At 44.3% G+C, this 24749-nt stretch overlaps 1 protein-coding gene across 6 annotated transcripts in view; it reads left to right on the top strand.

The window, feature by feature from the left end:
• Positions 1-3536: 3536 nt before the first annotated feature.
• FEZ1 (fasciculation and elongation protein zeta 1) overlaps positions 3537-24749 on the top strand; it is a 43761-nt gene continuing 22548 nt past the window's right edge. For 3 of the 6 annotated variants that reach the window (XM_077894064.1, XM_077894063.1, XM_077894058.1), the window contains exons 1-3: positions 3537-3696; positions 9611-9966; positions 17596-17695. In XM_077894064.1, the coding sequence (XP_077750190.1) occupies positions 9656-9966; positions 17596-17695 (411 nt within the window). In that variant the 5' untranslated portion in view covers positions 3537-3696; positions 9611-9655. Of the gene's footprint in view, positions 3697-4639; positions 4829-9610; positions 9967-17595; positions 17696-24749 lie in introns of those variants that run through there. The other 3 variants (XM_077894059.1, XM_077894062.1, XM_077894060.1) reach the window with 3 other exon arrangements.

Raw genomic sequence — 24749 nt, 5'->3', positions numbered from 1 at the left:
TCATCTCATCCCATTTCTGATCCTTTTGGCCCAGGTTGGCAGTGTTTCTGTTGGGATAGAATTCTCAGAAACCTTGCATGCATAGGAGTGCAGGGGGTGCAGGCCATCATTCCTCATTGCATTTTGCCCTAAGCAGCAAGGAGATGCCAGGCCACATTTTTCACCCTTTAAAGACTTTTAAAAAAAAATGTTTTATTTATTTTATTCATGAGAGATACACACAAACAGAGAGAGAGGCAGAGACACAGGCAGAGCGAGAAGCAGGCTCCATGCAGGGAGCCTGACTTGGAACTCGATCCCGGGTCTCCAGGATCATGCCTTGGGCTGAAGGCAGCGCTAAACTGCTGAGCCACCTGGGCTGCCCCATTTTTCACCCTTTAAACGTCTCCTCAGCTAGGGGCGCCTGGGTGGCTCAGTCAGTTCAGCACCTGACTTTTGATTTTGGCTCTGCTCATGATCTCAGCATCCTGGGATTGTGCCCTGAGTCAGGATCCCCCCTCTGGTGGGAGTTGGCTTGAGATTCTCTCCTCCTCTGCCCCTCTCCCTGCTCACATGCTCTCATTTTCTCTAAGTAAATAAATCTTAAAAAAAAAAAAAAAACAGAATGTGGTACATCCACACCATAGAACATCATTCCATCTTAAAAAAGAATGAAATTCTGACCCATGCTACAACATACTGAACCGTGAAAGCATATGCTAAGTGAGATAATCCAGACACAAAAGGACAAACTTGGAATAGTCAAATTTATAGAGATAGAAAGTGGAGTGGTGGTTACAGGGTGTGCAGGGAAGAAGGAATGGAGATTTATTGTTTAGTTAATAGAGTTTCAGTTTGGGATGATAGAGGTGATGGTTGCTATAATAATGTGAATGTACTATATGCCGCTGGATTGTACATTTAAAAATGGCTAAAATGGTAAATTTTATGTTGTGTGTATTTTGCCACAATCAAATGAAAGAAATGTTTGCTGGAAGAATAACTTTGTTTGTATTTTGGGACATTCTAATTCCAGATGCCTAGAATATCAGTCATCAACTTCTAGTTCCTTCAAATCCTCACAAAAACAAGAACAACAGCAGTATTCCCTTATTGAATACTTAATATATGCCAGGCACTATGCTAAGCATTTTTTTTTTAATTTTTTATTTATTTATGATAGTCACAGAGAGAGAGAGAGAGAGAGGCAGAGACACAGGCAGAGGGAGAAGCAGGCTCCATGCACCGGGAACCCGACGTGGGATTCGATCCCGGGTCTCCAGGATCGCGCCCTGGGCCAAAGGCAGGCGCCAAACCGCTGCGCCACCCAGGGATCCCCTATGCTAAGCATTTTGTGTGTATTATTTTATTTAATCTGCACAACCACCTTGTAGGAGATATTGGAATCCCCACTTTACAGATGAGGAAATTGAGGATCAAAGCTGGTAAGTAACTTGTGCAGAATCACCAGCTGAGAAATGGAACACTGAGAAATTTTCTGCAGAGCCCAGGCTGTTTATCACTTTGCTGTGCTTCCCTGAAAACCTCTCTCAAACCTGTGAATCCCATGCTTTGAAGATCAGGACAGAAGGTGCCCTCTGATACAGTGTCCTCAAGCTTTTCTTTTTTTTTTTTTTTTTTTTTTTTTATTGGTGTTCAATTTACTAACATACAGAATAACACCCAGTGCCCGTCACCCATTCACTCCCACCCCCCTCAAGCTTTTCTTAAAGAGGATGATGGCCAAGACTTACATAGTGCCTTCTAGTGTGCCTGACAGTACTTTACATATATTAACTCCTCTAATTCTACAGCAGGCCTCAGAGGTGGGTGCTCTTTATTTATCCTCATTTTACTGAAGAGGAAATGAGGCACAAGGAGGTTAATTTACCTAAGTCATAGAACTGGGTTATCATCGCAACAAAGTAACTCAGGCTCTCCCCCACCCTCCAATTTTTAAGATTTATTTATTTAAAAATTTTTAAGTATTTTATTTATTTATTCATGAGAGAGACAGAGACAGAGACACAGGAAGAGGGAGAAGCAGGCTCCATGCAGGGAGCCTAATGTGGGACTCCATCCCTGAACTCCAGGACCATACCCTGGGCCGAAGGCAGGCACTAAATCGCTGAGCCACCCAGGGATCCCCAGGATTTGTTTATTTTAGAGAGAGAAAGAGCAGGAGTGTGGGAATGGCAGAGGGAGAAAGAGAATCTCAAGCAAATTCCCTGCAGAGCATGGCGCTCCGTCTCATGACCCCGAGATCATGACTTGAGCTGAAATCAAGAGTCTCACCCTTAACTGACTGAGCCACTCAGGCGCTCTGACTCAGACCTTTTAACAACCTCTTTCTTTTCCACTCAATCTGGTTGATGCCACCTGAAGGGCAAAGTGATCAACTCTGCCTAGCATCTGGATGGGACCTTATTCACTTGCTCCACCTTTGTCTCATAATTCCAGTGTCTGTGGAATAAATGCATAAATGAGCAAAAAAAGGGCTCCCTGCTGCTTTCAGCAGAAGCTCTCAGCTTCACCATGCTTCCGCCAGTTATCTGACTTATCTCTAACTTTTTAAAAAAAGATTATTATTTATTTATTCATGAGAGACACAGAGATAAAGAGAGGCTGAGACACAGGCAGAGGGAGAAGCAGGCTCCATGCAGGAAGCCCAATGTGGGACTCGATCTCAGGTCTCTAGTGTCACAATCTGGGCCGAAGGCAGCGCTAAACCACTGAGCCACCTGGGCTGCCCCGACTTATCTCTAACTTGATGAAAGTATTTTGGGTTCTCCAAGCAGACATGCTCTTCAGGTGCCTTTCATTGATACCTGAAGGTCTTGCGTTCTTAGTTACCGGCTTTCATGAATTATTAGATTTTGTATTGGCAGCATCTAGAAGCACAGACATGCATAGAGGACAAGATAAATGAATGAGGAGGAAATTTTCATAATACCCCAGGGTCCTTCCTTATATCCCCCGGTGAAGCATCCTCTGTTACCTGTGCCAGAAACCTTACTCAGCTTAATCAGCCCGGATCGAGCTCTCCTCCTGCATCTTTGGGCGGTGAACGCATGTATCCCTGTTGGCTCGAGGTCTGAACCGGGTTTGGGCTGGGAGGCGCTGCTCCGCTTGCCCACCTCGGTCTCCAGTATAGTAGAATGAGTCGGAGCCCCAACAGTCCAAGGGAGCCTTGGTGTGTTTGGGGGCATCCGCCTGCCCATGCACTCGGCCCCCTGCCCGGGTTTTCAGGGGGAATCTGCAGTGCCAGGCGCTGGGAGGCAGCCGGCTTGGGGGTTCCTGCGCGCACACATCTTGGGGCTTCTGCATATTCATGAGGGAAGCCGAAAGTCCAATGTTAGAGGGGGGAGAAATAGTAATTCATAAATATTAATAAAGGCAGGCCACATGCCGCCTGGAAGGCTCTGAATGCTAACGAGTCGATGACGTCGGGCCTGCGCGTGCCTGCGGGCGGCTGCCGGAGCGCGGGCGCGCCCCCGAGGCCCCGGGCGCGAGCGCGGGGAGGGGGCGGAGGGGGCGGGTGGAGGAGGGGCGCCGAGCCGGGCGCCGGCCGAGCTGCGGGGGGAGCGCTCGCTGGCTCGCCGCTGCCGCCGCCGCCGCCGCCGCCGCCGCGCTCTGCTCCGGCCGCTCCCCGCGGCCCTGGATGGGGGTGTCCCGCTGAGCCCCGCGACCCGCCTCCCTCCGCCAGGACCCGCACAGGTGCCGTCGCGGGGGCGACCTTAGCCCGACCGACCCACTGCCGCGGGTGGGGGTTGCACGGGGGGGGGTGAGGGAGGCCCGGCGTCCGGGCTTCTCCGCCGGCGGGTCCAGGGGCGCCGCCGCCCCGCACCCCAGCCCGTCCCAAGCTGGACTCGGACGCCGAGAGCCCCGCGGCGGTCGCCCTGCTGCCCAGCCCTTCGCGGGAGCGCGGCGCCCGGGCCGGGAGCCTGGGAGGACGGGCGCTTCCAGCATCATCAGATCAGAGCCTCGGCCCCCCAGCCAGGCCTGGCGTGCGTGTGCGTGCGAGTGTGTGTGTGTAAGAGAGGGAGAGCGGAGGGAGCGCTGGGGGCCGGGGGCCGGGGGCCGGGGGCCGGGGCACCGGGAACGCTGCCGGCTGGTGTGGGGCAGTGGGTCTGCGCCTCCTGCCAGGACCGCCGCCTGCCCGGCCGCTCTCCAGCGCCGCGGGGTCACCTGTGCCCCCGGAGCCGGAGCCCGCTCCCGCGCGCGCCCCTCGGCGGGGTGCCGGGCCGGTCCCCGGGACCGTGCATTCCTGCAGTGTCAGAACCGCTGGCAGCCGCCGCGCACGCCGCGGGAGCGATTGTCTCACCACCGAGCAGGTCGGAGGGAGGACGCGGGCGGGGGCGGGGCGGGGCGGGCGGGGCGCGGGCGCTGCCCTCGGGTGGGCCGCGGGGCGCGGGGCGCGACGGAGCCCCCGCGCGGCCGCGCCACCCCCGCCCGCCCTCTCGCCGCTCGACCCCCGCGGAGCTCCCCGCCGCTCCCGCGTCCCGCTGCCGTTTGGCCGAGGCCCGCGGGGTGTGCGTGCGGCCGCCGGCCATTGTGCAGCCGGGAGAAGCCTTCCTCTCCCCCCACGGCCCCGGGGCGGGGCGGCGGGGAGGGCGATGTGCAAGGAGGGTGAGCGGAGCCGCGGGAGGAGGGAGGGGGAAGCGGCACCGCTCAGGGTTGCTGACTTCTTTGCAAGCAGACACTCCGTTTCTGTGAAAATGGGAAGCTGGCACGATCGTCTCTACGGACCGGTTTTGCTGAGTAGCGGTGGGACAGCTGCGTGGCTCCAGCAGGGCAGATTTCAGGGGTGAGGCGGGTGAGGATGGCAATCAGCTGAACTGCGGGGCAGGTAATAGGACGAAGGGGGAGATGGACCGGGGCCTCCTAGGAGGTGCAGAGGCCCAGCGGCGGGGAGGCCCTGAAGTCTCCACGGCTCCCGGCTCCCGCTCCGCTCAGCTCCGCAAAGCAGGGAGTGAAAATTTGTTACTGCGGCCCCAAGCTGCATCATGATGCTGCAAGGGAGAGGCTCATGTGTTTCCTACTGGGTCTCTGTTAAGCTCGGAGCCGTCTTTTCTTTTCCAAATTACACCACCTATTGGGAGCCAAAATAAACGGAATAGATTATAGGACATAAACTATAGCCCTGTAGCTTGTTCTAGGATAAAGAGAAAAAAAGACAAGGTGACCCTTCTGTGGTTCCCTTTTTCTGCCATTCTTCCTGCATTTTTTTTTTTTTCACATTGATTTTGGAAGTGTAGAGAAAAGAGGATAAGCTATGAATTGTATTAACCCTAGCTTTTCAGGGAGAAGGCCTCCGGGATGAGCTGTGAATGAAGACTAGGGGTGAGCTTGCCAGGCTGCAAGAGTGGGACGTTTCTGTGGGAGTGCAAAGGCGCCCCACCAAGAGAGAAGAGCAAAAAGAAAGTGAGCTACAGAAAGGACAGAAGGGGCACCGGTTCAGGAAGGGCTGCCAGCGCCAACCCAGAGACCCCTCCCGGAGCCAAGCTCTCATGGCCTCTGCCACAGCCCGGGGTCTTTCTATAAATACCTGGCTCAGTTTGGGTGTTGAGTGACTTCCAATTTCCAGAGCAGGCTTTCTGGTTTTGTTTCCTCTCCAGGTGGCCATTCATGCAGAGCTTCTTGGCTTCTGGGTAGTGAGCTGATGAAAAGAAAACAGGCTACATTATGGATTGTTCTGATGACCACGTTTCTGAACTCTAGAGCTGTGATATCCAGTTCTTTTTTTTATAATTGTCTAGGTGAATTCATTTTCTCTGGAGGCTGCCTGGGCTGAGGATAGGTGCTTTCAGCATAATCTTCCTGTTGCCCACACCCAAAACTCAATCTTTGTCTTAGATTCTGGTCGGATTACCCTCTTGTTGCTGGTTAATAGTATAGATTGTGCCATTGCTAGTTTACTCATTCCGGCTCCCTCTTCTCTCTTAGAGAAGAGTATACATCCAAAGGGAGTGTAAGTATCTGGAACATCAGCTGGTTAGCTTTCATGTCTTTCTGAAATGGGGCCAGTGTTCCAAGAAGTTTTGACCAAATATATTGAAAAAAAGGTAATAAAATTTACTTGGCGATAGTTCTCCCATTTGATCATTTATTGGACATCACATATGCCATACATTGTGCTTAGCACTTTCAAAGATTATCTTCATTACTCTACAAAATAACCTTCAAGTTAAGTACTATTTTATTTTTTTAGGGATTTGTTTATTTATTTGAGAGAGAGAGAGAGAGAGGGCATGAGCAAGGGGAGGGGCAAAGGGAAAGGGAGAGAGAGAATCTTAAGCAAACTCCCCACGAACGTGGAACCCGATGTGGGGCTCCATTTCATGACCCTGAGATCATGACCTGGGCCCAAACCACGCTTAACCGACAGAGCCACCCAAGTACCCCTAAATATTATTTTAAACCTCCTTTTATGGATGAGGAGACTGAGGCACAGACTTTTTAAAAAGATTTTATTTATTCATGAGAGACACACAGAGAGAGGCAGAGACATAGAGGGAAAAGCAGGCTCCCTGTGGGGAGCCCGATGCAGGACTCGATCCCAGGATCCTGATCCAAAGGCAGCCAAAGGCAGATGCTCAACCACTAAGCCACTCAGGTGTCCCCTAGGCACAAATCTATCAGAGGCTGATAATTTGATGGAAGTCTCACAGCTAGGAAGGGATAGGATCAGCATGAGAACCTGGAGTCCAGACTCTCCTGGAGTCCAGACTCTTAGCTATCACAGATTCCAGCTCTAGTCCACACAAATCCTTCATCTGTAAAGCCTTCCTTGCTCCCTATTGTGCTCTGCGATCTTTTCTCAACTTACTTTGGCACTCACGGATTCTCAATCTTTTTTGTGCTTTGGCCCATTTGGCAAAGTAGAGCCTATGGTGTTCTCCTTCAAATATGTTTTTTTTTTTTTTTTTTAAAGATTTTATTTATTCATGAGAGACACAGAGAGAAAGCCAGAGACATAGACAGAGGGAGAAGCTCCTCCCTGTGAGGAGCCTGATGTGGGACTCCATCCCAGGACCGTGGGATCAGGCCCTGAGCTGAAGGCAGGTGCTCAACCGCTGAGTCACCCAGGCATCCCTCGTTCAAATATGTTTTTTTTTTTTTTAAGATTTTATTTATTTATTCATGAGAGACACAGAGAGAGAGAGAGAGAGAGAGGCAGAGACACAGGCAGAGGGAGAAGCAGGCTCCCTGCAGGGAGCCTGATGTGGGACTCGATCCCAGGACTCCAGGATCACACCCTGAACCGAAGGCAGATGCTTTAACCGTTGAGCCACCCAGGCATCCCCTTCAAAATATTTTTAAGTACACAAAATATAGTTATATTTAAAGAGCCCTTTTAGGGGTCTGTAGACCCTAGATGATGAATTCTTGACTGGCAGTTAGTTGTGTATTGCTTTATAGCTGTGTTGTCCAATATGGTAGCCACAAGCCACCTGTGGCTAGTCCAAATGGAAATGTACAGTGAAAATACACTGGATTTCAAAGACATGGCATGAAAAAAGAATGTAAAATGTTTCACTAATATTTTAAAATGTAGATTACATGTTGGAATGCAATCTTTTGGATATAGTGAATTAAATAAAATGCATTATTAATATAGATTTGTATAATTAAGATTAACTAAGTTAATAAGTTATTAAAATTAACTTCCAAAGCTGTTAGCTGTACACCAACATCTTCATATTTTAACAGATCGGAAAATCAGGACTGGGATGCTTGTCACTTAGCTACACTTTGGCAGGTCTGTTTGGCTCTTGAGCATATGTTCTTTCTAAGATATCATACTGTTTTTATATATCTCTTTATCTTTACATCTTATCATGTGGCCTTTGCAAACTGTAAATATGTAGAATATGTTTTGACGTGATGCGACGGTAATTGGCTTAAACCTAGTATAATCCCAGTAAGAGGTAGCCAGGTCCTTGCCTGGCATGAACTTTGCCTCACTTATTTAGAGTTTAAGTTTTATAGGCAGAGATGGAGACTGGTACTTGCCGGGCAAAACCCATGGTTTTTAATGCCTGTCTGGTTCTCCTCAGCTGGTAGTTCCAATTTCAGCATCTAACTGGATCACTACTCATGCAGAGAGAAGAAAAAAGTTTGGTTACCTTTCCATGTTACAGGGAAGAACGTTGAGTATATAGAGAAAGGTAGATAATAATGCTGCGCTGTCTAAAATTGAAGATGAGAAACTGGGGGTACCTGTGTGGCTCAGTCGATTAAGCATCTGCCTTTGGTTCAGGTCATGATCCCAGGGCCCTGGAATTGAGACCCACATGGGGCTCCCTGCTCAGCTCTCACTCTCCTCTGTGTGCTCTCTCTTTCTCAAATAAATTTAAAAAACAAATGAGAAACTGTATGTGGGGGACAGATGATCATTTTTCAGTGAGTGCACATTGATTGATTGCCTTAGCCGCAGAGCAGTGTATGCTCGGAGCCATGCATGATTTCCAGGGGACTTCTGTGCCCTCGAGGAATTTAAATTAAAATTGGGGAAGGGCTTGAATAGCCACACAGTTGGATAAACCACAGTCGAAGGCAGTGTATGAGGAGGACCCGGAGATGTGGAAAGGAAAGCAGGCCTGAGTGTGCAGCTTTCCAGCATGCAGTGCCCGAGATGGTTTTGGAGGCTGACCTTGGAGCTCGTGGCCTTATCCTCTCTCCTTCAGGATAACCAATCGTTTGGTCCAGTCCTCTAGCCTTAGACATAAGCTCTGTATCTTAGTCTATTATTTGTTGATGAGAGTAGTAATATCCAGGTCTGTGAATCCCTATCCAAAAGCCTTGGGGCCAGGCATTTTAGAAGCCAGTAATAGAGTGTGCATTCTGCATAACATCTCCTGGGGACTGGGGCAGCAATCACCATAATTAAAAAAAAAAGTAATATTTCTGCAGCAAAAACACACTAAATGGGATAAATTAAAACCATAAGCAACTTTATATTCACGTAGATCAGGTTTGGTTGCCAAGCGAGGTCAGGTCAGGTTTTGCCACCAAATAGGTTATGAAAGACTTCTGGTTTTCAGAGCATATGGTTAAGGAGGTGGACCTATGGTGGTAATAATAATAATAATAATAATAATAATGTGGACCTATGGTAATAATAATAACAACAACAATAATAAATAGAGAACATATGGGACAACGATGTTTACTATCTTCCAGACACTGTTCTAAGCACTTACACGAGTTTACTCTTTTAACCTTAAGACAGTTGCTTTAAGATGATTATTTCTGTCTTGAGAAAAATAAAAGGAAGCACAGAGAATTAAGTCACTCATGAGGCTGCAACCGGTAGGGGTGGGACCAGGGTGCAAACCTGGGCAGGCTGGTCCCAGAGCTACATACTTAACCACTCTGTCTTTTGGAGCAGGGAACCAGAAGCTGGTACGTCTTCAAAGTTTACTCCACGTAGGTTCTTCACACTGATGACACCATTTGAAAGCCTCGCATGTACGATAGTGAGGAAGTGCGGCAGCAATGGGTACCTGGGAAGTTAGAATCTTCGTTTTCAGAGGGATAGAGTCGTGGGATACATGGCGATGGTTCCTCGGCAGAGCTGGCGCAGTAGCCCAGTCCAAGCTCACGTCACCTTGTTTTTTTCTCCTAGGTAAACGAATCCTGAAAGTGGCAATTGTCCCATTGCTGTGCAAGAATGGAGGCCCCACTGGTGAGTTTGGATGAAGAGTTTGAGGATCTTCGGCCCTGCTGCTCAGAGGGCCAGGAGGAGAAACCGCCGAGTTTCTATGGCTCATCGCCCCACCATCTAGAGGACCCCTCCCTCTCTGAGCTTGAGAATTTTTCTTCTGAAATAATCAGCTTCAAGTCCATGGAGGACCTCGTGAATGAATTTGATGAGAAGCTCAATGTCTGCTTTCGGAACTACAATGCCAAGACGGAGACCCTAGCTCCCGTGAAGAACCAGTTCCAGATCCAAGAGGAGGAGGAGACCCTGCAGGATGAGGAGTAAGAAGTCTTAATTGCCCTCTGTTGCTTCAGACACAAGCCCGTAGACTGGGGCTCCTTGACGTAGAACTGGTTTTTGTCTGTGGGTTCACAGCCCATCACTTACCTTTTTCTGTAGTGGGGCAGGGTCCTGGTAATTGCTGACATTATTCTGCTGTGTTCCTTTACAGCGACCTGTAGAACTTCCTAAAATTAAAACCTTAAAAGAATGACAGATTTTTAGAATATAGGTTTTCTTAGATATGAAATGGAATTTTAGGAGCATGATCCATTTTAGTGTCTGTCTTCAGTATTCTTTTTTTTTTTTTTTTAAGATTTTATTTACTTGAGAGAGTGGGGGGAGCCCACAATCAGTGGGGAGAGGTAGAGGGAGAGGGAGAAGCAGACTCCCTACTGAGCAGGGAGCCCGATGAGGGGTTCAAACCTAGAACCCCAAGATCATGACCTGAGCCAAAGGCAGACACTTAACTTTATTTTTATTTTTTATTTTTTTAAAGATTTTATTTATTTATTCGTGAGAGACAGAGGGAGAGAGAGAGAGAGAGAGAGAGAGAGGCAGAGACACAGGCAAAGAGAGAAGCAGGCTCCCTGCAGGGAGCCGGATGTGGGACTCAGATCTCAGGTCCCCAGGATCCCACCCTGGGCTGAAGGTGGCGCTAAACCGCTGAGCCACCCGGGCTGCCCTCAGTTTTTTTTTTATATCAGTAGTAATCCACCCAGGTATTAGAAATAAGGACCATGGGGGAAAAAAAGTAATTAACTGTGACAGAGGAATCTTGTCACCTGAATAATTTGCTTCAAGAAACAGCAGAATTGTGAAAATCACCTGCTTACAACCCCCCCTCAGGACTCCAAAGTCATCTATAAATGTTAAGATATGTCCAAATAAGAAAGCATGCAAAGTGAACTGAGAGCCCAGGGAATTACCTTGGGCACAATAAAGGGTGGTAATTAGGTGACATGGGTTTTGAGTATGCGGATTTCCTGTGTCGCTCACCAGCCACCTTCTGGGGTCTTCACATGAGTCAAGAAAAGGGCTTTGAGTAAAGCGCTGTTTGAGGAGTGACTAGAAAAAGAAAAAGAGGGGGACCGCTGGGTGGCTCAGTGGTTGAGCGTCTGCCTTGGGCTTAGGTCGTGATCCCGGGATCATGGGATCAAGGCCCTCATCAGGCTCCCAGCAGGGAGCTTGCTTCTCCCTCTGCCCATGTCTCTGCTTCTCTCTCTGTGTCTCTCATGAATAAATAAACAAAATCGTAGAAAAAAAGAAGGGTATAATTCGGTGCATAAATTAAGGAAGGGTGCTTTGGGCACTTAGTAAAAATAGGCCTGAATTCCCTGTAGAGGTAAAATATGCATCGATTGTTCTTAAGGCATCACACAAGAAATGTCAAGTAGTTGTAATGGAACCTTGGAACAACTGGGCTTCCTTTTCTCTTTTTATGAACTTGAGTGGGGGCAGGGCGGGGGGAGTTGCCCATAAATAAGTGGGGTAAAAGGACATGTCCTAGGACAAGGGAGCCTGACCTGGGTGAGAGGTAGCTGGTTACTGGATGAGCCTGTGAGTGTACAGGACCTCCCTGTCTGTCTCACGCACCATTATATCCCCGTGCCTAATACAGGGCTTGGTGTGTCGTAAGGAATCAAAGTAATATTTTTTGAATGAAATACTGAATGTCAAAGGAATTGGGTGAGCACTAATAGCTGGCCTTGTAGGTGAAGGTAATGCATTCCCAGAGCCACACCATTTCCTTCTCTCCTTTTTAATTAATGTTGGCCTGCAGTCATGACCAGAGAGAACATTTTTACTCTGGTGACCAGTACTGTAACTGTGGGCTCGGTGTTTTAATTCAATTTTAAGTTTCAAGCTGATTCTTCTTAAATTCAGAGCCTGTTATGATTTGTTCGACTACTTTAAGTCTCAAAAGAATGGCTCTGGGGCTTCATTATACAGGGTTTTTTTTTTTTTTTCCCCACTGCCTGGTGCAATGAACTAGAAATACAAAGACTATGAATTATAATTTTCATACTCTTTGCTAACTCACTGTGTGACCTTGGGCTAGTCACTTAACTCAGTCGACTGCGTGGGTCCTCATCTTTGAAACCTCCAGAGCTCAATCCTGATGAAGCGAGGCTAAGGACTTGGAAAGAACCTAATTCCTTACCTCACCCAGGCTGTGCTCTGAAAATGACATTTTAAGATGCGTCCCATTCCTTTTGCTTCCAACAAATCATTTCTTCCCTTATCTAACCCTCCCTACCCTGCGCCTCATTAAGGATGAAGGCCCAGTGAGCAGGTTCTTACTCTCTTCTAGCGCATTAGCAGAGGCCACTCAATGTTAATTACCGTCACATGGGGTTATTGGTCTGCTCACCCTGATTTTTCTGACTTGCCTGCCTCATTGACTGCCTCAGCTAAAAGACCAAAGGTTGAATAGTTCCTTAGAGATAAAGTACAATTTGGGGGTAGTGTAGAGGGACGAAGCCAGGAGTAGAGAAATTAACACTGCGCTTTCTAACCAGTGCATCTAGACCTTTCCAACTTTTTTTTAAAAAAGATTTTATTTATTTATTCATGAGAGACAGAGAGAGAGAGAGAGAGGGACAGAGACACAGGCAGAGGGAGAAGCAAGCTCCCTGCAGGGAGCCCGACGTGGGACTCGATCCCAGGTCCCCAGGATCACGCCCTGGGCTGAAGGCGGCACTAAACCGCTAAGCCACCAGGGCTGCCCAATCTTTTCAACTTAAAATAAAAATCAGAGTTAAATTGTACATTGTGCCTATAGATACCTATCCAGATTCCTCAATTATAAAATTATGATGAAGCAAAAAGGTAATTTACTATCTAATCTGGTTATGAGTCTCTTGAGCATAGCTTGTAATAAACTTGCTTAGGTTTGGTATTGGGATGGGTATTTCATCCACAAACGGATTGACCGTGTTTTGGTTGGGTTAGAGCTAGATAATGGAACCATAAAACAAAAAGCTGTGAAAATCTCAAACCTCCTTAAAGATAGCACAAGTCATAAAGCGATCGCAGTAATTCCCTTTAAAGTTTGGATTTCTTTCATTCTCACGTGGAACTATTTGCTAATAGGGAATTGGCTGAGATGTCAACTTAACTCCATGTCAGGGCATGGAAGTTTTGGGAATTACGGGAGAGTCAAATTTGAATAGCTACTTCCTAGTTTTAAGTTTAGAAACTTCCAGAATCTATTCTTTGCATATGTGTGATCATCCTTTTTTTTTTTGGTTATAAGTGAAAGGGGAATGGATGGTCCTCAGCCCATTGCTTGCCTCACTGGGGCTGCAGCTGGCCCTCTTATAGGCACCCTGGACACACCAGCCAAACATGCGAGAACAATCACTTTTTCCTGTTCTTCAGATAAACTATTGGGTTAAAGGTGTAAAAAATAAAGTCCACACAGGGAGGCTCCTATCTGGCTCAGCCAGAAGAGCATGCGAGTATTGGTCTGTGAGTTCGAGCCCCACGCTGGATGTAGAGTTTACTTAAAGAAATAAAAATTTAAAATAAAATAAAGTCCATACAGTAAACAAATAACCTCGTAGTCAGCCAGACTTGAAGGTGAAGACAAGTAAATACCAAATACTCAGGACAGAGAAAGCCAAAGTAACTGATTTTCAGCAAAGTTATTTCTCTTCTCAGAGGTTCAGTTTCCCCAGAGGGCAGAGGTATTATTGATTCTGTTTAAGTCCTTGAAAGAATCTAAAAAGTTGTCCAAAGCCATCTGTACTAATAATAACTCCTAAGTATTAACTGTGAAAGCACACTCATGTGAACACACAGCAGAATGTGGCTGTCGGTTTGATTGGACGCAAAACACTGGACAAGGGCAGTAGCCAGCCGAGAGGGTGTTTAGGGAGATGTTATCAGATTGGAATTCTAATAAGCCCTTTAGGCTAGTTGTCTGCCTTAGTGTCAAGAATAGGTACCCAGAGGGGTGTGTGTGTGTGTGTGTGTGTGTCAGAATTCACAGAGCCCTGATGGCCGTGTTGCCAGTAGACCCAGATCTTTGTATATGGGGTTTCTCCCACCCCGTCCTGTGCAGTCTGTTCCCCCCTTGCTGGCCTCCTTTTCCAAGTCCCTGGTGTTATATAGGGAAAGATAGTTTAGCCAGTTCCACGGGCACCTGAGCCCAGGCCGTGAGGCACACACACCAAGAGCCTTTTCTGTCATTACGGGGAATTGCCAGTGCCATGGCAGCATCATGACAGGAATGGAGGCAACCTGTTTAATCTTGGCCCTTTGATGACAAAATCAAGGAGTTGACATTCAGAGTCTCCCTTCCCCCAGATAAAAGTAAGCAGCAGGGGCTTCTCAGGGAGGTGGAATTCCACGGTCCACCTCAGGGCGCCCCGAAGAGGGAACAGATTCCTCCCCAAGGTTCCTGCCTGTGGTAGGATAGATGGCCTCTCCGGGGAGGAAAGGCCTTCCCTTCTCTTCCTCACAGAAAGCTTTGTGTTTTGCCCTCCCACCACTGGCTCTTCCCTCCTGTGGCTGCGGCCTGCCGCCAGGGCCCTGCCTTCCATTTAACCTTCGCTGGGGCAGGAGAGCCAGACAGGAAGCAGTCACGCACCCCGCTGCCCCTGCCATTCCTCCCTTTGTAGACTCATGAAAGCACCGTGTCCGAGGATAATGTAGTTAGAGACCGTTCACGCAGAGCTGGTTTCTGAACTGCTGTTCAAGCTTGTGATTGGGAACTTGGAATATTATTCTGATGCCCGTGCCAGTACCAATCATAAAATGATAAAGCATTGGAAGAATTACGTGGTTGGGAATGTAGGCTCTGTAGCCGTGTGGCCTGGATTCAAATCCCACCTCTGTCATTACTGGCTGGGTGAACTTAGACAAGTTAACTGACTTCTCTGGTTCAGTTTTTTTTTTTTTTTCCTCCTTAGGACCTGCCTTATAAAGTTGTGAGGAGAGAGTGAATTGATCCACACGAAGGTCTAGAAGAGTAGCTGCCTTCTAGTCAGTGCCCATTAAGTGATGGCTGCTAGTGTTGTTACTGTTACGTGGGCACTGAATACGTGTGGGAGGATAGGGTATGCAAGCCATTACAGAGAGCTGAGAGTTGCTCCATCTTAAAGGTTGTTTATGAACCTCAAAGGGGCAAAGAGTACTTTAGAAAAGAAGAAGAAAATTTGGACAAAGCAGGAAAGAATGAGGATGGCTTGAAACCCCAAGGAGACTTAAAGGTTGTTTATGAACCTCAAAGGGGCAAAGAGTACTTTAGAAAAGAAGAAGAAAATTTGGACAAAGCAGGAAAGAATGAGGATGGTTTGAAACCCCAAGGAGACGAGGGTGTATGGGAATCATCACTAAAAATCTAGAATAAGAAGATGAAAGCCGCAGTATGTCGGGTAAAGGCTCACAAGAGAAAAGCTGCCACTCTTGCCCTACATGATTTGACAGGGTCCCCAGTTGTCGTTTTAAGGATGCACACAGTCTCAAGGTCATTGGCAAGTGTGCAGTTCGTTAAAGGTCCCAAGCTTCTGTCCAGACTGAGAGAGACACAAAAGGCTCCTGCCTATTTTGGGCTTTGCTGAATCTCGTTTTTCCAGGCACTTGTTGCAGGGACAAACCTGAAGGCCAGTGCCCGCACACTTGTTGTTGATTCTTGCAGCAGAGAGTGTACCACAAACGATGCAAGGAGGAGTCGAATGAATAGCTGGCCTTCCTGGTGGGTGTGGTGCTTGGAATTTTGTCTTGGAGACAGCAAATCATATTTGCCTCTTGGCTTTAGAATGCTACTGAGACTTGCATTGTTAGCATTAGGCTGGATTAATGAAGCTCTAATGGTGCCTGATGGAGATTGGATTATCACCCATGTTTAAGAAGCAGACGCTGAAATCCTGCTCAATGGATGTCTAATGAACACTTGATGAGTCTTCTCAAAGTGCTTTCTTGTAATTGTAGGAAAATAACGAATAAGCGGATCACCCCAATAATGGCTATGAGCTTGTTTTCTTGAGTTCCTTCAGTTTGCTTCATGACCGATTGTATACCTTGTGCCCTAGGAATACCTCTTTGCCTCTGTGCCCATAAATCGTATGTCATTCTGGATTTTACGTATATTAAGAGCACTCGCCTCTCCAGATTTCAAGTGCCTGTGCTCTTGTCCATCCTGCACTTAACCTTTTCAGCATCTTAACCCATATTTTGTCATCTTTTGAATTTGATCCATATGGACACTTAGCTGCGTGGTTTTTAAAAAATTATTTAATTTATTTATTCATGAGAGACACAGACACATAGGCAGAGGCAGAAGCAGGCTCCCTGTGGAGCAGCCCACATCGGGCTCTGGGACTTGATCCCAGAACCCTGGGATCATGCCCTGAGCTGAAGGCAGATGCTCAACCACTGAGCCACCCAGGTGTCCTTGGCTGCTTATTTTTAAATGGCCATTTCTTTATATCAGTCTATCTAAATAAAATGTACATCCTTATACCTTGTTTTCGTAGATATCACTCAGGTTTGACATGTGTAGGCACCTGAGGGAGATTGCTTAGAGCCCTCATTTATCATTAGCTAATATCAACTCAAGTGCCATGGCTGCCATGGATGGCATTATTTTAGGAGCTTGGTTTACTGATTTATATTAATCTCTCAGTGTTAACTCATGTGTTTATTTTTCTGTGTGTGAGAGTTTGTGACTTTAGGTAATTTCCCCTAACTTCTTCCTTTTTTTTCCCCCTCAAAGAAACCTTCCTAAGTGAATTAAATGACACGAATTGTAGAAAAGTGTTTCTTATAATGTACATATTGGAATTCTAAAAAGACATGTAATAAAGAGAGCCCCATCTTTCCTCACTAAAGACCAGTTGTTAGAGGTGTACTGATTGGTTCCTTTCATATATTTGCCTTAGAGTGTCCATGATGGAAACGGGGCACACTCATACTCTGCATTGGTAGAAGGGGGGAATTATGCTACCCGTGGGCTTGCTAGAACATTTTGGCTAATAAGTAAGCATTAACAGCATTGATATATCCCCCTTAGCTACATTAGAGGCCAAGTAATTAATTCTTGACCCATTTGGATTGCAGGCCTCTGAATTGAAATGCATCTAAACTCTAGGATGGCCCTGATCTTAATGAGATTCAGCCAGAAAATCTGCCCCATATCCATCTGTATCTATCTATCTATCTATCTATCTATCTATCTATCTATCTATCTATCTCATGATCTTCCTCTTTCTCAATCTTCTTTGCCCATAGGAACGGAAGGGAAACATGGGCATTTCTTAGGTTCATGAGACAGGAACTATTTGGTTGAGGGGCAGATTTATTTTCAGGGGCAATTAATTTTTTGCCAGAGGTGGTTTGATTGGACTCTACCATTTGTATCTCAATGGTGAGAAATCCCTCCTCTCTTAAGCAAACACCTTTCATGCCGAAGCCCCTGGCTGGGCTCCATTCTCTTGGCTCTTTCTCTCCAGATAGTGCTCCTAATTCAGTTTTTAAGCTGCTTTGCTCTTGCATGCTGGAAGGCAGATGATCTCAGCCTGGCACACACAGAAGCCTCTCTCCTCCCCTGGCCCAGCTCTTCCTTCCTCCAGGCGGGGCCAGGCCACAGATGTGTGCTAATGAGAGCTTCTCTTTGTTTACAGGGTTTGGGATGCTCTGACAGACAATTACATCCCTTCACTCTCAGAAGACTGGAGGGACCCAAACATGGAGGCTCTGAATGGCAACAGCTCTGACACTGAGGTACCTCTCTGGGGCCCCTTACTTAAGGCTTGAGTAGATGTGGATTCCAGTTAGAAAAACATTTAGGAATTCAGTAGGCTTCCCCATTAGGTAATGAAGCTCAGCAGTAGCTCCAAAACATTGCTGGGAAGGCAGGAGTTGTGGAGGAGGTTAAGAATAAGCTTAGGGGACATCCAGTGTATACGAGGTGATTCTAATGGCTCTCTGTAAGAAGTGTGAATGCAAATTACCCTGTTGTTGATCTGTGTCTTACAACATGCAAAATAAGGTGGTCTGAAGTAAGAGGAGGAGAGCAACTCTAACAGGCTTCTCTTGTGTTCAAATAATGATGGTTGAAAAAAAAATCAGGTTTTCCTGTCTACGATGAACAGTTCAGTCCCACCAAAAACAAGATACCAAATACCGACAGATTTGTGGCAAGGTCAAAGCCTGGCTAATGGCTAACGCTGGGGCTTACACATTAGTGAAGTGGCCACTGAGTGAGGGGTGGCCAAATGAGCCGTTCATGGACTCAACCAAGAAGATGCTTATGTGGCTGAACCTGAATTACACTCTGTGCTTACTCATGCCAAAGAAGAAAGTAGCCTAAAGGCTTCTGAATAAAGAGAATACTTATTTTGAGTAGATTTGCATGAGGAGTGACCTTTCAAGAAGATCCAAATGGCCCTTCCTAGCTGAATCTACATATAGAAAAGTAAAATCATTTAATGACTCTGCCCTTGCTAAAAGCCAATTTCTGCCTTGCCTCTCCTAATTTCCGCTGTAAAGGAAATTTGCCAATTTCTTATCAGGAAGGGCTGTCGCAACCCCGTGGGCTCAGCAAATGAGGGAAAAGGAGGTGAATCTCCTCTTCATAGGTCCTCCAGAATTGAGTCCAAGTGAAAGACCAAGAGACAGATTTCCCTTCCTGGGCGACATTTCTGCGGATTGTTGCCCAAATAGCACAGCAAAGGGATCAGCAGTTGACTGATTTGTTGAAAAGGTAGCTGTATATCTTTAATTCTTTTAATAATTAGCAATCCATTAGCAATCCAAAATTCTCAAAACTGCAAGGTTTCATTGATGGTAAGACGGTGACGTTGAGATCAGGAGATGTGCGACAAGCCTACTAAGCATGGATATAGGAGGCTGAGTCCCAAGTCCCATTTTGTTTTCTCTTGACATACTTACATGTATCCTCACCCCAAATGCAAAGGACAAGGAGGCAACCGTGGAATAAATGTAGCTACTGAAATTAAATCAGGTCCATCATGGTGGAAAAGGCAGATTTTACTTTGTTATCTCTTTTGCCACCTTTCCAACTCATTTTGTGGATTAAGCCAAAGGATGTATAAGATATCCTGCCCTTCAAAAGGTCTCTAATTTATCCTCATTTGCAGATTTCCCTCAAGAGGGTTAATATTTCAGGGCAAATTGAGTGACCCTGAGAAGGATGATCTTGAGTTCCACTCCTTGTGAAATTTCTTCCATCTAACCCATGGGAAAATGACAGGGTAGCCAAAGTGGATGGATTGAGGCTGTTGTATTTCATCTCCTTTATTATCGGGATTCATTACAGTAGAAGCTCTTTTAACTGACCTCAGTTTAAATGATTTGCTAGATTAACCAGCGCTCTGTACTCCTGTAAAAGAATGACCGACCCAGTGCCCTTGGCTTGCTGAATGCACACAGCCGGTAGGCTTCTTCGAGCAAGCCCTCATAGCTCTTCTTCCGCTTATGTGGTTCATTGCCAAGAATCTGTTGTTTGTATCCAAACCTCTTGATGCTTGTCCTTCTGAGTGATGTAATCAAACATTATAGAAACTGTTGGATTATGATGGCAAAGAGAGTCATATTTCGCTTTTTGAGAATCAGAGTAACACATGTACATAGTCTTAAAAGTCAAATAAGACTTAAAAAATATTATAAGACCTAAAAAACCCGCTTCCCCAGCAGTTCCTGACTTGTCTGACTACTCCATAGAGGCAACCACTTTTATTTCTTTTGGCCTATATCCCGAAATTTCTAAGTAACACATTTATATTGCTATTTGTTTGATGGTTAAAATCAACAGTCTGGGCGGTTATCTATTAACTTTATTCTATGGAAGATAAGATCAAATGCTTTCACACCACCTCAAATATTTACACTTAGCCTTCCCCCCTTCTAATATGGGATAGTCACCAATTTATATATAGTGAAATCAATATTAAATATATACACTATTGTAACTGTGTAAATACTATTTCTTACTGAATCATGTAGTTATGTAAGGATATTTCCTCTCTTATACAGCCTTTTGTTGGATCTGATATAAAAAATAACCTTGTTTTTGTATTTGCTTAGTTTTCTGTAGATCTATCTATCAATATAGTTCAACCCCAAACTCTGAGTGAAATTTAAATCTCACAATATGGTAAAAAAAATTAGACATTCTCTCAATTTTTTTTTTGGCGGGGGGAGGTCCTGAAAATGTCCAAATGAGTACCTCCGTCTTTCTGCTGTAAACTAGTCTGGTTGTATTCTACATCTGGTGTACAGCTGTTGTCCTTGGACTTGCCTTCACTTTCATCCCAATAATTCTTCCTGCTTCTCTCTCCTGTCCTTGGATTGCTGTATTTTTTATCTTTCTAGGTACATTCCGTTGTTTTGGTGGGAAATAAATTCAGTATATTTTTGAGAAAGGGTACAGAGGAATATATTTTTTAGAATTTACTAGAATGTCTCTATTCTCCTGTCATATACTTGATTTGAGAGTTTGACTTGATAGTTATTTTAGATTGCAAAAAAATTTTTTTTTACTCGGGATTCTGAAGGCAATGTTCTCTTATCTTCCAGCTTTCCCTTGCTGTTGAGAAGCCCTCAAATCCATTCTGATTCTCCTTTTATATGTGACTGTCTTTTGGTTCTTTCTAAAAGCATTTAGGGTATTCTTTTTTCTTTCTCATTTGAAATATTCCATTGTGGTGTGCCTTATAGTGAGGGTTTTTTTTTTTTCCCCTCCCATTCATTCTGCATTATACTTAGTGGGCCCTTTCAACCTGGAAGCTCATGACTAAGTTGCGGCATGTTTTCTTGTGTTATTTCTCTGAAGATGAATTATTTCTGTTTTCTGCCTCTATTGAGATGATTATGTGGGTAGTTCTTTCCTTTATTATGTTAATGTGATAAATTACATGAATTGATTCTCAAATATTGAGTCAACCTTGCATTCTTGAGATAAACCCAACTTGGTCATGGTGTATTATTCTTTTCTTTCCTTTTATTTCATTGTGTGGTTTTCTTTTCTTCTGATAGCTTTACTGAAGGATGATCGGCATACAGTAAATGGCACATATTAAAGTGTTCAATTGGATAAGTTTTGACGTAGGTATACATTCATGAAACAGTCACCACAATCAAGATATTGAGCATATCCATTACTGTTCCCTTGCACCCCCCAGTCTCTAGGCAATCCATTTCTGTCACTATAGATTAGTTTGTGTTTTCTAGAATTTTGTATAAATGGAATCATGCAGCATGTACTCTCTTTCTCTCTCTTTTTTTTTTTTGGTCTGGCTTTTAAAAGCTTAGTATAATTATTTAGATATTCATCCATTTTGTTGTTTCTATCAACAGTTCATTCCTTTTATTGCTAAGAGGTGTTCCATTTTAGAGATATACTGTAATTTGCTTATTCATTCGTCTGTTGATGGGCATTTGGGTTGTTTCCAGTTTTTGAATATTGTAAATAAAGCTATTATGAATATTCTTGCCTAAGTCTCTTTGTGGACATACGTCTCCATTTCTCTTGGGTAAAAAATTTACAAGTGGAATGTTGGGTATGATATGCTTTTTAAGAAACTGCCAAACTATTTTCCAGTGTGAGAGCTCCAATTACTCCACATCCTAACACTTGTTATGGACAGCCTCTTAAATTTTAGACATTTGAGTAGGTATCTTATTTTGGTTAAATTTACATTTCCTTAGTAACATATGGTATTGAACATCTTCTCATGTACTTATTAATAATCTGTGTATCCTCTTCAGTGTGTTCAAATCCTTCGCCCACTTTCTTAATGGGTTGTATGTGTTCTTATTAAGTTTTTATGGTTCCTTATATTAAAAGATAAAATGAGGCATACTAAAATTTTAAGAGTTTATGTGAGTAAAGTCAAATAGGATGTCACCAAGCCCAAAGTGGTAAGGAGTTACTTCAGCAGGAACAAGAGGGACAGACTTTTGTATAGAAAAGGTGAAAGCAAAGGAAGGATGATATTTGGTTGACTATAGCCTAAAGGATTGTAATTATTTGGGAAAGCCCAGTTGGCTGTTTGTGATTGGTTGTTCTTTGGTTTGAATTCTTAACCTTGAGGCATTAGAGGCTTTGGTTTGGGTTTGCTTGGTAGGCTACTAAGGCACTGAAACCACCTCAGTCCAATGGCCTCCTTGTTTAATTAATCTAACATATACATTCTAGACATAGTCCTTTGTCTGATACTTGGTTTATGCACATCTTTTTGTCTATGGATTCTCCGGATTGCCTTTTAACTTTCCTAACATATTTTGAAGGTCAAATGTTTTTTAAATGTGATGAAGCGCAGTTTACTGATTTTTTTTTCTTTTTTTCTTTTTCTTTTTATAGTTTGTGCTTCTTAGGCGGTATTTAGGTAGTCACTGAGAGTTTTTTTCTTAAGTCTTCTAGAAGTTTTATAGTTTTAGCTGTTCTGTGGCTTATGATTCCTTTCAAGTTAGTTTCTGTATATGGTGTGAGGTAAGGATCAAAGTTCGTGTGTGTGTGTGTGTGTGTGTGTATGTGTGGGTTTGTGTATGACTATCCACTTGTTCTGGTACTACTAATTGGAGGTATTATTCTTTCCCTATTATATTGTCTTGGCACCTTTGTCGAAAATCAATTGACCATATATGTGTGGATCTATTTCTGAATTCTTTATTCTGCTTCATTGATGTGTGTCTATCTTAGGCCAATACCATGGTGTATTAATTACTGTAGCTTTGTAATAAGTCTCAACATAAAGTAGTACAGTTGCTGACCCTTGAACAACATGGGTTTGAACTGCATGAGACCTCTTACATGTAGATTTTTTTGGGGAAATATAGTACTGTAAATATATTTTCTCTTCCTTATGGTTTTCTTCATAACATTATCTTCTCTCAAACTTATTTTATTGTGAAAATACAATATATAATACATTTAAAATCCCAAATATGTATTAATCAACCGTCTATATTATCAGTAAGGCTTCCATCAACAGTGGGCTACCAGTAGTTAAGTTTTGGGGGAGTCAAAATTATATGTGGATTTTTGACAGTGCAGGGCATCTGCACCCCTAACCCCTGCATTGTTCAAGGGTAAACTGTATAAGTCTTTCAACTTTGTTCTTTTTTTTGAAATTATTTGGCTATTTTAGGTCCTTTGCATTCCCATATAAATTTTGGAGTCAGCTAATTAATTTTTATAAGTTGCTGGAAATTCAACTGTGACTGTATTATATTAAATCCATAGATCAATTTATATATTAGATCAATTTGTTATGTTAATGTGAATTACACTAATTGATTTTCAAATCTTAAACCAACCTTTCATTCTTAAGATAAACCCCACTTAGTCATGATATAATATCCATTTTATATAATGTGGGTTTTGATTTGCTAATATTCTATTAAATATTTTTTAAAAGATTATTTATTTATTTATTCATTCATAGAGACACAGAGAGAGAGAGAGAGAGGCAGAGACACAGGCAGAGGGAGAAGCAGGCACCATGCAGAGAGCCTGACGTGGAACTCCATCCAGGGTCTCCAGGATCACGCCCTAGGCTGCAGACGGTGCTAAACTCCTGTGCCACTGGGGCTGCCCCTTTATTAAAGATTTTTGCATCTATGTTCACAAGGAATCTTTTTCTGTAATTTTCTTTTCTTTATTTTATTTTTTTAAAAGATTTTATTTATTTATTCATGAGAGACAGAGAGAGACAGAGACACAGGCAGAGGGAGAAGCAGGCTCCACGCAGGGAGCCAGATGTGGGACTTGATCCGGGGTCTCTAGGATCAAGCCCTGGGCTAAAGGCGGCACTAAACCGCTGAGCCACCTGGGCTGCCCAATTTTCTTTTCTTTTCTTTTTTTTTTTTTTTAAATTTTTATTTATTTATTTATTTATTTATTTATTTATTTATTTATTATAGTCACACAGAGAGAGAGAGAGAGAGAGAGAGAGAGGCAGAGACACAGGCAGAGGGAGAAGCAGGCTCCATGCACCGGGAGCCCGACGTGGGATTCGATCCCGGTCTCCAGGATCGCGCCCTGGGCCAAAGGCAGGCGCTAAACCGCTGCGCCACCCAGGGATCCCTCTTTTCTTTAATGTCATAACATGAAATGGGAATTTTGCTTTCTCTAGTTTCCAAAAGAGTTTGTCTTAGATTGGTATTATTTCTTCCTTACATGTTTAGTAGACTACACCAGCGAAACCATCTGGACCAGTTTTCTCTGTGGAAGGTTTTTGATGATGCATTCAATTTCTTTAATAAATATAGGAGTGTTCAGATTTTCTATTTCTTCCTGAGTTGATTTTGGTAAATAGTGTTTTTCAAGGAATTTTTTCATTGAATCTAAGTAATTGAAGTATTGACCACAAAGTTGTTTATGATATGTGCTTATTATTTTAATGTCAATAAGATCTATAGGATGTTCTCCTTTTTATTTCTGATCTGCTAATTTGTGTTTTCTTTCTCCTTCTCTCCCACTCCTTCCCCTCCTCTCTTTTCAGTCTGGTTATGGGTTTATCACTTTTTTTTGGGGGGGGGGGCTTATCACTTTTATTAATCTTTCCAGGAAACCACTCTTGGTTTCCTTTTTTCTCTGTTGCTTGTTCATTTTTCTGGTTTGTTGATTTATTCCCTTAACTTTATTATTTGCTTGCTTCCTTCCTTACATTTACTAGGGTTTTACTAAACCTCTTAAGGTGAGAGTTTAGGGCAGATTTTAAACTTTAAAAATAACTGTCTTAGTCCACCGAGGCCGCTATAACAAAATACCACAGACAGGGTGGCTTATAAACAACGGAAATTTATTTCT

This window comes from Canis aureus, chromosome 3 (assembly GCF_053574225.1).
Source record: "Canis aureus isolate CA01 chromosome 3, VMU_Caureus_v.1.0, whole genome shotgun sequence".
NCBI lineage: Eukaryota > Metazoa > Chordata > Mammalia > Carnivora > Canidae > Canis > Canis aureus.
The sequence above is the reverse complement of the archived record's forward strand: the minus strand, read 5'-3'. Positions and strand labels throughout refer to the sequence as shown.